The sequence below is a fragment of the Neodothiora populina genome (genome assembly GCF_041146345.1).
Source record: "Neodothiora populina strain CPC 39397 chromosome Unknown canker_contig_12, whole genome shotgun sequence".
Taxonomy (NCBI): domain Eukaryota; kingdom Fungi; phylum Ascomycota; class Dothideomycetes; order Dothideales; family Dothioraceae; genus Neodothiora; species Neodothiora populina.
The window spans coordinates 966771-979717 of NW_027191404.1; the positions used below are offsets into that span (position 1 = coordinate 966771).

General features: G+C 49.9%; 5 protein-coding genes across 8 annotated transcripts; 3 read left to right on the forward strand and 2 right to left on the reverse strand.

The window, feature by feature from the left end:
- Nucleotides 1-842: 842 nt before the first annotated feature.
- Nucleotides 843-2717, forward strand: AAFC00_001026 (uncharacterized protein; the record flags this gene model as incomplete). 3 transcript variants are annotated; one of them, XM_069347886.1, is made up of 3 exons in its annotated part: nt 843-1035; nt 1108-2210; nt 2262-2717. In XM_069347886.1, the coding sequence occupies 3 exons, from the start codon at nt 843-845 to the stop codon at nt 2715-2717; spliced, it is 1752 nt and encodes a 583-aa protein (XP_069203628.1). The 3 variants fall into 3 exon arrangements, with proteins under 3 accessions (XP_069203628.1, XP_069203629.1, XP_069203630.1); XM_069340159.1 differs by having other exon boundaries at nt 843-2210; XM_069347887.1 differs by having other exon boundaries at nt 888-2210.
- Nucleotides 2718-3551: 834 nt separating this feature from the next.
- Nucleotides 3552-5597, forward strand: AAFC00_001027 (uncharacterized protein; the record flags this gene model as incomplete). Its single annotated transcript, XM_069340160.1, has 2 exons — nt 3552-3940; nt 4241-5597. 2 exons carry the CDS (start codon nt 3552-3554, stop codon nt 5595-5597), a joined length of 1746 nt encoding a protein of 581 aa, XP_069203631.1.
- A 575-nt stretch (nt 5598-6172) lies between these two features.
- Nucleotides 6173-7495, forward strand: AAFC00_001028 (uncharacterized protein; the record flags this gene model as incomplete). The annotated part of the gene is made up of 1 exon (XM_069340161.1): nt 6173-7495. The coding sequence occupies one exon, from the start codon at nt 6173-6175 to the stop codon at nt 7493-7495; it is 1323 nt and encodes a 440-aa protein (XP_069203632.1).
- Nucleotides 7496-9141: 1646 nt separating this feature from the next.
- Nucleotides 9142-10338, reverse strand: AAFC00_001029 (uncharacterized protein; the record flags this gene model as incomplete). The annotated part of the gene is made up of 1 exon (XM_069340163.1): nt 9142-10338. One exon carries the CDS (start codon nt 10336-10338, stop codon nt 9142-9144), a length of 1197 nt encoding a protein of 398 aa, XP_069203633.1.
- Nucleotides 10339-10624: 286 nt separating this feature from the next.
- On the reverse strand, nt 10625-11502 carry AAFC00_001030 (uncharacterized protein; the record flags this gene model as incomplete). 2 transcript variants are annotated; one of them, XM_069347888.1, is made up of 2 exons in its annotated part: nt 10625-11275; nt 11332-11502. In XM_069347888.1, the coding sequence occupies 2 exons, from the start codon at nt 11500-11502 to the stop codon at nt 10625-10627; spliced, it is 822 nt and encodes a 273-aa protein (XP_069203635.1). The 2 variants fall into 2 exon arrangements, with proteins under 2 accessions (XP_069203635.1, XP_069203634.1); XM_069348538.1 differs by having other exon boundaries at nt 11332-11358.
- Between the last annotated feature and the right edge of the window lie 1445 nt (nt 11503-12947).

Below are 12947 nucleotides of genomic sequence, written 5' to 3' on the forward strand. Positions count from 1 at the left end.
ACAAATCAATACGACAGTTGAAGTAACGGCTTCTTGTACGTTGACAAGACATTGCTTTGTTTACATCTTCGGGTCGTCCTTTGCTACACGCAACTATTGGCACCTATCTACCAACTGATCAGCACACCTACTTATTCACTCGCGATCTCTGACAAAGGATCTTGAGGGCTCTGACACTGGTCGAGGTGTATGGGTAGGGTTGGTGTTTTAGTGGCTTGCTAAAGTTGTTTTGGGAGGGGAGTAAAAACAGACACACGCGTTTCAGTAGACGTGTAATCTCCGTTAAGCAGCAAAGGCCAATCACCGTACAGTGCCTGGGAGATCCAAACCCTGATGGGCAAAGTTTAAGCGACAAAAAGCTGGGGGATGGTCGTCACATCACATCCTTTAGAGCACTCCAAGGTCGCATGAAGGACGTATTGCATATTGATCCCGTTAAGGGCGACAAAAGATATCTAAATTGATCGGGTCACGATCGCTCTGGTCTGTAACGGTGGTTGTTGTAATCTTTGCTGTTCATGAGGAGGCGTCAACGTTGTTGTTTCTTCAGTGATGGTTGTCTAGAATGCAGATGTAACGTTTTTGGCCTAAATCGCATACCACTCATTTTACATTGGCTCCACGAACGTTGTGTACATGCCTCGACGGTAGTGCCTGGTCTGGGCGAGCAGCGTCTGAACACTGATATACTCTTGCATTCCTCGGTCGCCGCGACATTGTCGTCGCTGCACCACACCACACCATTCGTCAAGATTTCTTGACTTCCATTCTTTTCACCTGCTTGCTGCCGACCAAACAACACAATCGCTACCGTAAAATCTGGTCTCTGTCCACGCCTGACCATGCACGGTCATCTGCTCCACCGTCATTTCAAAAGGGGTATAGATATGTCCGACGAGACCATTCTCGAGAACAACGATTCGCTGGCGAGCGTTGTCGAGCGAGCTGCAGCAGATCCCGCGACTATCTATTCAGTCGTCTATGTTACTGCTTCAGCTACCTTCTCTGGGCCGACAGCTGGTTATGTCACCCAGGGTTTGCCAACTACCTCTTCTGTGGACTACAATCCCAAAACCAAGAGCATTGCCCCCAATGCACAATCCTCAGCGGCTAGCTCTGCACGCAGCACCACGCTCGTCAAAGCTACGGTAGAGAAGTCAGCTACACCAGTGGCTTCTACATCTTCCAAAGCCTCTTCTTCTACCGCTCCCACTACCACTGCCGCCGCCGCTGCTGTTTCGTCTAGCGCCTCATCCTCTGCTGCTGTATCTTCTAAGTCGAGTGCAGCTGCGTCTGCCTCAGCGTCGTCTTCCTCAGCAGCTTCTTCCTCCAAGGCGTCGTCTTCTACTGCATCTGCCTCCTCAACCTCAATATCTGATGCAAGCGCAGCCAAGGCGACCAAGTCTGCATCCGCATCAGCCTCCCCGTCCGCTACATCCTCTCCAGGAATGAGCTCAGGCGCGAAGGGAGGCATTGCGTTCGCGGTTATCTTGGCGCTTTTGCTCGTCGCAGGTCTTACCTTCTTCTTCTACAGGCGCAAGAAGGCTCAAAGAGGCAATGCTGCGGGTGCCCAACGATTAGTTGATGCCGATGATGAGAAGCGTCTGCCGCCTCCTATCGATCCCACTCCCATACCAAGCATTGTTCCTCGTGCTTCGTCGCCGCTCACTGTATCGTCGCGTGCCTCTTCGCCGCGTAACGAAGCTCCTGCACCACGTTTGAGCATTCGCCCAACCTCACGATTCTCCCTTGGTGCAGATCCTGAGAAGACAGCAGCAGCTCTCTCGGCAATCGCTGAAATAGAGCCGGACTCGCGATCTGTGAGCCCGGCAGCTGACCCTGCTAATCCCTTTGGCATTCATGCTGAGACTGTGCACGGTGCGTCAACCACTCGTGTCGTCTCCCCTGTACCTGTTCTCCGACAATCACAAAGCACTGTCTCCTTCGAACTCGAGGGCAGTGAAGTTCCAGTCCCAAGCAAATCTGCAAAGTCTAGCCCCGCGTCACCGTCCAGAGCCGAATTCGGTACTGCGGCTGGAGTGCCAATCGTCGCTGCGACTGGTGCTCCAACCACAGTTACTGGTCCACCTCCTGCACCCTCGAACAACGTACATCGTATCCAGCTGGAGTTTAAGCCATCTATGGACGATGAGCTCGAGCTGAAAGTCGGTGGCCTTGTCAGAGTCTTGCATGAGTATGATGATGGATGGGTAAGTCAATCAGTGTCACCTGCGCAGTCCCCATGCTAACAACTTTTTCAGTGCCTCTGCATGACCATGGATCGCTCCAAGCAAGGTGTTGCTCCCCGCACGTGTTTGTCGAAACTCCCTCTCAAGCCACGCCCGAATGGTCCCCCTAATGGACGTCTAATGGGTCCTCCACCTCCTGGCCAGACGATGCGAAAAGTTTCTGAGCCTCCACGACCCAACTCTCTGGTTCCGGCCCCTCTTGCTCCTATTGTCAACGATCGCAGGGTAGTCTCGAATTCTCAGAACCAGCGTCAACGAACAGCCTCAGGTCCTTTGGCGAACCCTCACATGAGGTCCATGTCTCCGGGCCCTATGCCACCCAAACCTATGGCGGATTCGCGACCACGAAGTGCGTCGGTTGGATCTGGAGCCACTACACAGCATGATGGTGCTTCAGGCCCCGGCTCGAGTCCTCTCAAACCAGCAGTGGTACCCGCTAGAAAACCAGTTCCGGGTCAAGCTCTCTAAAACGCTACCCTCGGTCATCCAAAATGATCCAACAAAACCCTCTTTGTACCATACGATCATACAATCGGCGTTCGCCAGAAAAACTTGCTGCAACGCTCTTGTGTGAAGGCAAAGACACTTCAAGTAACTCCATGGCTCGCTGCCAGCCCTTTATATTTTCCTTTGTTGCAGACCAATACCCTTTCTCGTCGGACTATTTGGAGATTGGGAAGAAATTACCTTTTTGGCTATGTATATCACAGTTGATTGAAGCGAAGCGCATAAGCCATTGGCTTGCATCGTTAACGTCCTCTGAGCCGTAATGTTTTGTATGTAGAAATTAGAAATGCCACACCATCATCTCGAAGTCTGTTCCGGTTCAATTTGAGTGTTGTAGACACATAGAAATGTACGTTCCCGCTACGTAAGTCTTTCCTTCCTCGACTTGTATTACTCAAGCCATCGTATCTGCCAATCCAAACATATGAGTTTCCTGATTGCGTTACAATAAGCATTATTGTGGTGAGCCTTTATCCAAGGAGCATGTCATTCATGCACTGCGCAGCATCAACCATAGAGGCCATGCACAGACCATCATACCAGACCCCATAACAACCTTTGAAAGTTCACGACGAATGCCAAGATCATACCCAACTCGTAGACGACCACATTCGTCTGACCAACCTATCGCAGACATGGTCCAATGATATACGGAAATATTGTCTACTGTACACCAAAGGAGCGCGCATAAAGTTCTGTGTGCCTACAGGGAATTTTGAGGTTCAGCGCGCTCAGAGGCGCGTGTAGAACCACCAACAACGCCGGGCGACCACCAGGAAGGAACAGGACGACGCAATGTCAACACAATCAATACCAACGACACTGACATTTCTGTCCGAGATTTCGTCCTTGATCACTCGGAAAGATGCGGCGCAAATCGCACAATTCCTCATCATTGAGCCACCTTATTCTTCATCATACGAACAGATAATAGCCGAGCTACGGCGCGCTTATCCAAGGTCCTCTCCCTCGTCTTCTTTTGCTTCTGGGTCGACTTCGTCAGATGATGCGCTCGAGAGCGTGGTGAGCTCGAGACTTGCTGGCGCGGTGAGTGCTGATGCAGACGGAGCCGGTCCTTCGTGGAATGCGTTCGTCAAGTTCATGGGTGTTTATCTGGCGTTCTTGAGGGATGTTGATGTGGGAAACCTTTTGGAGACTTACAATCTGCTTAGTGACTTATTACAGTAAGTGTGAAGTTCTACTTTTTGTCTCGTGTCCGATATTTTGGGGTTCTCCAGGGTTGGCTTTATTCGTCCAAGGTGGCGAGAGAAACAATGCAATTATCCTAAGCGCAGGGGCGGAGGACCATCCCTGTCAAGCGTATCGGAAGGCAAACCATGGTTCAATCCTGGAAGTTGTATGCTTGAGCTGTCAGCGCGTTGAGTTGACGCTGGTTCCTCAACGGTAGACGAAGCGCTATGCCAATGATACATTTTAACATAAGAGGAGAACAAGAGTATTCTAACGTCCCATGTGCGTTATAGAAAGGCCAACAGTGCCCTCAGTCATCAAACAAATGGCTACTTAATACTGCCGACAGTAGTCCAATACTCTCGCGTCCTCTCACGTCTCGCGATAGGATTAGACAAACAGCCTCACTTGATTGCGCATTTGATCCCCAAATCTAGTGGTGAAGACGGAGGACCTAGAGAGACTCTGCCCGAACGCGCTGCTAATATCCTCCGTCAAGCGTTCGTCATATGTCTCAACGACCGTAGTGGTGCAGGCACGGGGGGCCTCAACAGCAGCACGCGAAGACCAGAAGGCAAGCGAAGGGGCATCTACACGATAGCGAATCTCTGTCTCAGGATCCTCTTCGCATGTCACAAAACGCGCGGTTGTGCGCAAATTTTTGAAAACATCTACAATCAATCGCCACCACTGAATTCGTATCCGAAGAGCGAACGAGTAACCTATCTATACTACCTCGGTCGCTTCCTTTGGGGCAATGGGCATGTGTATCGAGCGCAAAAAACACTCCAACAAGCATGGAATGAATGCAACGTTCAATGTGCGAGCTCGCAAGGACGTCTTATTCTTATTTATCTCATCGCCGCCAATCTAATATGCGGCCGCTTCCCCTCTGCTCAGCTCCTCTCTCATCCCTCGGCCCAGGGTGTACGCGACCACTTTGAGCCACTGTGCCGCTATATCGCACAGGGAGATCTATGCAGTTTCCGACGACATCTAGACGTAGGCTCCGCACACTACGCATGGTTCTCACATTATCGACTTGACCTCCAACTATGGAACAGATGCGAAGTGCTCGTCTGGCGCAGCCTCGTTCGGAAAACGTTCCTCATATCAGGCGACCCGGGCGATCCATCAACACGAAAAGCTCCCACTGTCGACCTCAATGTTGTGCTCACTCTTTTCTACTGGCAAGAAAGAAAGTATGTCACCCCGCCTGGACAAATGCAACCAAACGTCTACGTGGATCCGGACTTTGCAGGATCAGAGGACATGCAAGAAACCGAAGAGCAAGCAGCATTAGTCTTGCCAGACATGACATCCATCTTCTCCAAGATGTCCGCTCTCATCCACCAAGAATTTCTGAACGGCTACCTCAGTTTCTCACGGCGCAAACTGGCCATTCAAGGCGCCAGGGTCAAGGGCGCGTTGGCTGCGGGATTCCCTAATATCTGGGAAGCGGTGGAGAAGAGATGCAATGCCGATGGGGACGGCGATGAGATCCCTGGGTGGAAAGTCGAGGACGCGGCAAACAGAAAGAGGAAGATGATGGGTGCTGGAGCTGGGGCTAAAGCTGGTGGTGCTTTCGGGCCTGGCATGGTCGTTAATCTGAGTGGGGCACGTCCGGCTGGCGCGTCACCGTTTGGATGATTAGACTGGATGCTTTCGAGCAAAATGCAGCGAGGCACTAGACAATGGATATAACTGTGCTTGCTTGGAGAAGAGTCAAATGTTCTTGTGATGTAGTGTAGATTGCTAATTGACTATCTAAGCTGCCCTTCTTGAATTTTTGCTTCGGCTGAGCAAGAGGCTCGCAAGGTTTTTGCTTTCATAAATGGGTGCCTTTCAGTACCACACTACTCAGGGCAAGAGATTCAGTCCTCTCCGCGCAATGATACGGCTAAAATCGCGCGATACAGTATAATCATAAATTGGGTGACCCTGTTCGCATGTTTGAAGTGGCGAAGCTTCTTGTACAAGAATCGTGGTCTATGCGTGTGAATTCACGACACACATGCACTGTTGCCTCAAGTCATACCTCTACAACATTGGCACCTTAGGCATTTTGCATTTGTGGCCATAGAAGCCTCGTGTGGTCCGTAGGCTGCATGCTCATCACTTTCATGGGCATATCATAAATTGATGTTGTGACCTTGTCTGAGGTGACCAGGTTTCTTTGTCCTCTGACGAAGATATGGCATGTAAAGTCCATATTGACCATTAGAATGGATGCCTTCATTTCGAGAAAGCGGAAGCACTGCTCCCAGCCAGAATCTGCGAACGTCAACCCTCATGACACGTCTGCCGTTGATAACAACGAGGATGACAGTACAGAAGTCAAGTTGGCTTGTCTTGCTTCCTTGGATCCTGATGCTAGCCCAGATGCATTGCTCGATGCTCTACTAGCATGCGAAGGCAACGTCGAAGAGGCGTCAAGGATGCTCTCTCAGTCCAACCTCAGCCCTTTTCTTAGAAAGAACAAAATCTCCAGAACCGTAGGCTACCAATCATCTCTTTTCAATCTAATCAAACCTGCCGAGGACGCTGGAAACAGTGCATCTGCTAGGACTTTGACGAAGAAAGGCAAGACTCTTTTTCTGTACAGTCCTGAAGACATCGAAACGCATACCCCGTGTTCGATGATACACAATTTCCTTCCTAATGCCGAAGCCGATGCTCTGCTCAAAGAGCTTCTCGCAGAGCCACCCTTTGGGACCGAGAGATTCGTTCTCTTCGACCGTGCTGTCGAATCACCACGTTCGGTGTCCTTCTATACTGACAGTATCGAGGATGCGAATGAGGAGAAGACTCCTTACTTCTACAATGGCAGCAAAACACCCGATATTCGCTTGTCGACACCCGAGATGCGCAAAGCGTCGCACAGAGTAGCTCTTTCGGTCAACGCAGAGATACAGCGTCGCATAAGAGACTTCTACCCCAGAGGTCAGAAGCTCAAGTACCAGTCCCCAAGACCATGGCAGCCTAATATTGCCGTGGTCAATTGCTACGATGGTCCCCGAGAAAGCCTTGGGTACCATTCTGATCAGTTGACATATCTTGGCCCACGAGCTGTTATTGGAAGTTTATCACTAGGCGTAGCACGCGAGTTTCGTGTCCGTCGAGTCATACCAAAGGACTCTGATGATAGCAAGCCACAAGGCGGTGCTGTAGCAGATACTCAAGGTCAAATCTCCATTCAACTGCCGCATAATTCTCTCTTGATTATGCACGCAGAGATGCAAGAACAATGGAAACACTCTGTAGCACCGGCTACATCCATCGACCCTCATCCATTGGCTGGGAACAAGCGTATCAACATCACATATCGTCACGCCAGGGAGGCCTTTCATCCAAGATATACCCCGAAGTGCGACTGCGGAGTGCCTACCACGCTAAGGTGTGTTCAGCAGAAGAAGCAGAATCTGGGAAGATACATGTGGATGTGTCATTCTGGCTATACACCTGGACAGACTGGCTGCACTTACTTCAAATGGGCCGAATTTGATGATGATGGAGAGCCTCCTTGGACCAAAAATAAGTGTTCGTAACTCGATACCACTACGCCACGTCGGCTGATAAGATACACTATGAATTTACCATGATCATTGGCCGATTACGCGTAATATATACTGTGATGTGACACGGGAGGGGCACTTTCACATCAAAGCTGCTGCAGAAAAGTCCCATCTAGGGTTGACCCCTCGGCGGTTCTTACTTCATTCTGCTCGGCTTCTCCTCTATCACTGCCTCTGTTCGCCCCATTTCCAAGCTGCCATGCCACGACTTCCACCTCGGTCTTGTCACAGTGCTCTGTTCCAGGCCGAAGCTCATCTAGAGGCGTAGAAGTACGGCCAGTCCATAATTCGAACTCGGCAGTCAAATCGTAGGCGGACCGACGTCTCATCATTTCTTCGCCCATGCGACGGTCCAACTAAAGCCGAGGATCAGGGATGCGCCACGTCTTGAGCAGAACAAGCCCGAGTCTCACTGCCCATAGAACTGGTGATGGTTAATGGGATGCGTGCATGCGTATAGCCGTCGAAAGCCGGAAGAGGCATATCACGGTCTCGTCGAGTAAGTCGACGGTCTGAGCAATGTCAGACGAGTTGGCTGGCTCGCCTGGATCATCCGGTCTTGCACTGCCAGGTCATGAATCATTGCCATTGTCCGACTGATTCGATACTTGCAATTCATCGAGCTTCGTCAACCTGGACATGAGAGTACAGGTGAACCGGACCGCGGCCAACGTCTCCAAGGCTGATATCGAGTCGATAAGTCCTTAGTAAATAGTTAATGAGCTCTTGATAAGTGGTAATGAACTCTTACTAAGCACTTGCTGAAGTCTTACTGAGTAGACGATGAATTTTTAATAAGTGATTAATAAACTCCTAAAAAATTGTTAATGACTCTCTAATGAATAGTTAGTGAATACTCAATGATCGGTCAATGACTTCCTCATGAGTAGTCAATAAACCCTTAACTCAGTCAATGATTTCGTTGTAATAGGTTATCGCTACTTCATAAATGATCCGTGACTTCTTCATAAATGGTCAATAAGTTCTTAGTAAAAGGGCAATAAAATCTTAGTAAACAGCCCATGAATTCTTAGTGAATGGTCGATGAGTTCTCGGTAACTAGTTAATGACTCCTCAAAGGGTCCCTAATGACTACCCGATAAACCAGAGGGGCAATGACAAAAACCCACTTCCTGTGTACAGTATTCACCTAGATATGTCCCTAACTATCAACATACATAACTCTCCTCACCAATATACACGTATACGTCTTGCCAGCATCACGATCTTGTTAACCATCGACCGAGGCTCGAGATACTCAAGCTGTGAATATCAGGACTGTGCATAGTCGTGGAACAGGGAGCGTGCTTATTGCATTGGACTTGAAAGCGGCTTTCACTTGAGGACTGGTTTTATACACTATAAGGGAGTTTTGTCTGGAGATATTGAGGAGTCTCTGGGTTGCAAGAACGTGGGATAAAGCATGATTTGGTGGTGGAGATTAAGTGATGAGTAAGATAAATAGGGGAAGTATCAGTTGAACAAAAATTGTAGTAACACACTATTTGAAAGAGATTCGGTCCAAAACGAAGACTACCGTCTAGATCCGCATCTTTGACAAGATTCCGCAAGATGTACATTATGCTCATCGGACAATTCATGTAAAACAAACCACATCATCAAAACTCATACTCCTCAAACTGCGCCTCATCAGCAGCAGCAGGTCCACCAGAAAACCAAGTGGCGACCCCCAACCACGAAGCGAGACCCAAAACAAACAACATGACACTAATCCCCCACGAAGTCTGCGGATTCGCCAGCGCCGGTGCTCCAGGAGGTAGCTCCTGCGCCTTTTCGATTCTGGGTCGCATTTTCCTTTCGTATGCTTGAAGACCCTTTGTGTGGTCTTCGTTATCTCTGTGACGCGCGATCTCTCCAGCGAGGACATAAGCGCCTTCCATGGCGACGGAGGTGCCCATTCCTGATATCGGCGAGGGACAATAAGCTGCGTCGCCTAGCAGGGCCACGCGGTCGCGTGACCATGAGGGCATCTTGACTTGTGCGATGTCCTGCATGTAGAAATCTGTTGCCGCGTCCATGCTGTCGAGGATGCGTTCACTTTCCCAGCCGGCGTCGGAGAAGATTTCGCGCATCAGGCGTTTTTGGCCGTTCGTGTCGAGCTCGTGGTAGTGTGCGGCAGCGCCGCTCATAACAGAGAGGTAGGTTCGCAGGGAACCATGTCCGTCGGGCCGGGCAAGGATACATCTTCGACCTGGCGCGTTGTACCATTTTGCCCATTCACCGTCGGTATCGTTTGCCGGGATGGTGAAGTAGCATGTGTACATGCCCAGATGCTTCAGCGAGTCATCTGAGTCAAAGGTGATTTTGCGCGTCGTCGAGCGCATGCCGTCGGCTGCGATGACCAGGTCGAATCGTTGACTCGCCCCACTGGCAAAGTGAACCTCGACGCCGTCGTTACTCTGATGTAGCTCCGCAATGGTGTCGCCGAATTTATACTCGGTAGTATCCTTGGTGGCTTCATAGAAGATCGAAGCCAAGTCGCCTCGGAGGATCTCAATGTCTGATGAGAAGGAGTCTCCTCCTGAAGCGTCGACGCCATAGGCGGCACGAGTCTTGCCGGTGCTGTCAATGAAGGCTAAGCCACGCTCGTCGGTGGTCTTCGAGCGTATTACATCTTCGAGCCCCATACGCTTTATGACTTCACGTGCGGGTCCTCGAATATCAATCTGTTGACCTGCAGTGGGCACTGACGGGGCTCTCTCGACGATGGTCGTTTCGATACCAGCTCGATTTAGCCAGAATGCCAATGTCGGACCCGCAATTCCAGCACCACTGATCAAGACTTTGGAAATCATGATTCGGTAAATATACTCTAATGCTCAAGACAGAGGGTCAATGTGATGAAGTATGGGTGACGGGGTAGACAAGGATGAAGATAGCCTGCGTATCATCGCGGCCCTCGACAGGTGATATATGCCTGGCCGTCATTTTCTACTCTCGGGGTCGGACTGAAAGTACATGCTTCTTCGAAAGACTTGGTATGGTCGTGATATGAGTACGTTGGTGGTGACGATGCCAAGGCGGACTCGTATAGTCCACTCCGACTCCGATCACGTGACCAAGGTAAATACTAGTATATCCTCATGAGCAACCATCATCAAGGTATTTACCAGAAAGCTGGCTATCTTGGGTGGAAGAAGAATCCTCCAGAAATAGCTGAAGGTCGTTGTCCTGGAAAAAGTCCACCGCGCCGAACGCCATTGGGTCGTCCAACTGTTCGGAGTCTACATTGCAATGCAGATCGGAGTCAAAATCAATATCGGCAATTGACTGTCCAATTAACTCGAGCTGTCCAGTATGACTGGTGCCGTTGGCTGAACTTGCGAGTGTCAGATCAGAATAGTCTTGCTGCTGTCGGAGTTGCGGCAGTATGCCATTCAAAGATACTGGAAGTGCTTTGTAATGTTGAAGCTCCTCGGCCATGAGTGTCGACTGCGGGGACTGGTCTGTAGAAGAGATCTCGGGGGTAGAAAGAGCCGTGATGGATCCTTGAAAGTGAGGTATATGTGAGTTCGAACTGGCCATGTCATTGTGTATATCGCAAGACTCCATGGCGATATCAAGCTGGACCAGGAACGACTTAGTGACCGGATGCGTCTTCTGCAGCGCCTGCATGGTCGATCGAATATATCGAAGGTTGGATGAAGCCTGCCCATGATTACTGTCGATTTTGACTATGTCAATGAAGACCGAAGACGCGACAGACAGGCCGAAAGCTATATAAGGACTCATCTGGACAAGTGTTAGCTCTTCAGATCTGGTATACAGTATCGTGGGCTTGAGCTTACATTTGAGATGTCTAGATGACTGATCATCCGTAATATATTGACAATTTCCTCCGCTGCGATCTCACTCCGCTGCTCGCTTCGAGCTCTAACAAGAGCGGAATCGATCGAGCGCCTGTCAAAGCTTGTAACCAACGCTCTATGCAGTGATATAGTCAGCGAGTGAATGTTCATATTGATCGAGATAGCTGTGGCATCCCGCAAGGCAGCCGGAAGTTTCAGATGTTCAGGCAAGTAGAGGAACAGAGACGAGAGGTCATTATCCAATTTGCTGTGCCTTGTCCAGAACTCTTTGTTTGTAGCGGACTGAGATTGACCCGAGGGCGCTTCAAAGTGAAGGTGTTCACGAATGCGCCCAATTAAGTCTGCTATAAGTATTGCACCACCGAAGGCAGAGAGTTGAGAAAGGCTCTGCCCTGCACGAGCTTGAGATAGAGAAAGAGTGTTCTCGGAATAGCCACTTATGTATGCTACATCGGATGATGGTAAGTTTGTTGAGATCTGATCATGTTAGACAATTCTGCCAATCAGTTCACTATTGCAAGCAAACCTCGCGATCGTCAATTGTTACAGGCCACCCTGTGCCACAGGTAGCCCATCTGTCATTATGGAAAGCAGCCCAGAAAGTTCTACGCCTACACTCTAGCTCGATAAGATCGCGTGCTGGAGGAAGGACTCGTCTCACTAGCTGGTTCGCTTTGTCTAGCTGATGAAGGCCTAGCATCTGTGCCAGTCGAGAGCTTCGCCCTAGACTCATCCAAGCTCGAGGGAAAGCCATCCTCTCTGATTCGTACTGTGCCAGCAAGCACCAGCACTGAACATGCTCGATCGTGAGTACAGACAGTCCAAGCCCCTGCGAACACGTTAAACCGTCCTAAGCAATAGGAAAGGCATGACATACTCTTAACTCATCACCCTCTGCATAGTTGCGCGCCCTCTGATAGAACACGTCTGCTAAGTTCTTGTGGGATTGCGAGGCCGAAGCAGCCAGAGCCCAAATTGCGTACCGCAAACATGCTGGTATGCCGACATTCGGCGGCGATTGACAAGCGAGGAGGTATCTTGCCCTATGAAGAACCGGGAGGAAAGGGTGTATGCGGTCGAAAAAGACACCATTACTGAAGAGTCAGAATAGCTCCATGAGGAACACGGGGTGTATTTACAGTTCATCGATCAAGTCATGGCTCGGTAGTGGTTCCTGCAGTCCCAATAACAGGACAGCACTCGTTGGAAACACTGTGTCTATTCGTGGAGACAATGTGCTGCTGATAGCAGATACCGCAGTTCGAACACTAGGTGAGTGTTCTTGTCGAGATCTAGCTGTCGGTCTTTGTCGCGCCCGATAAGGGCGATCATCATAATTGCATGCGTGTCCCAGTCTTTGACATGTCATGCATACAGGCTTTTGTCCATCGCATTTTAGCTTCCTACGTCGGCATAAGATGCACGCAAATTTCTTAGGGTTCTGCATCTGGTCTGATGAACAGGAAGTCAAAAGGGCGGTACAATTCAAAGGTTGGCTGCATAGAGCCTGCAAATATCATGCCCATGGTATACCATTTCGAAGAACGTATAGCAGCTTGTTATGCTTGTTGTGCGATCAGAGTTCAACAGTTCGT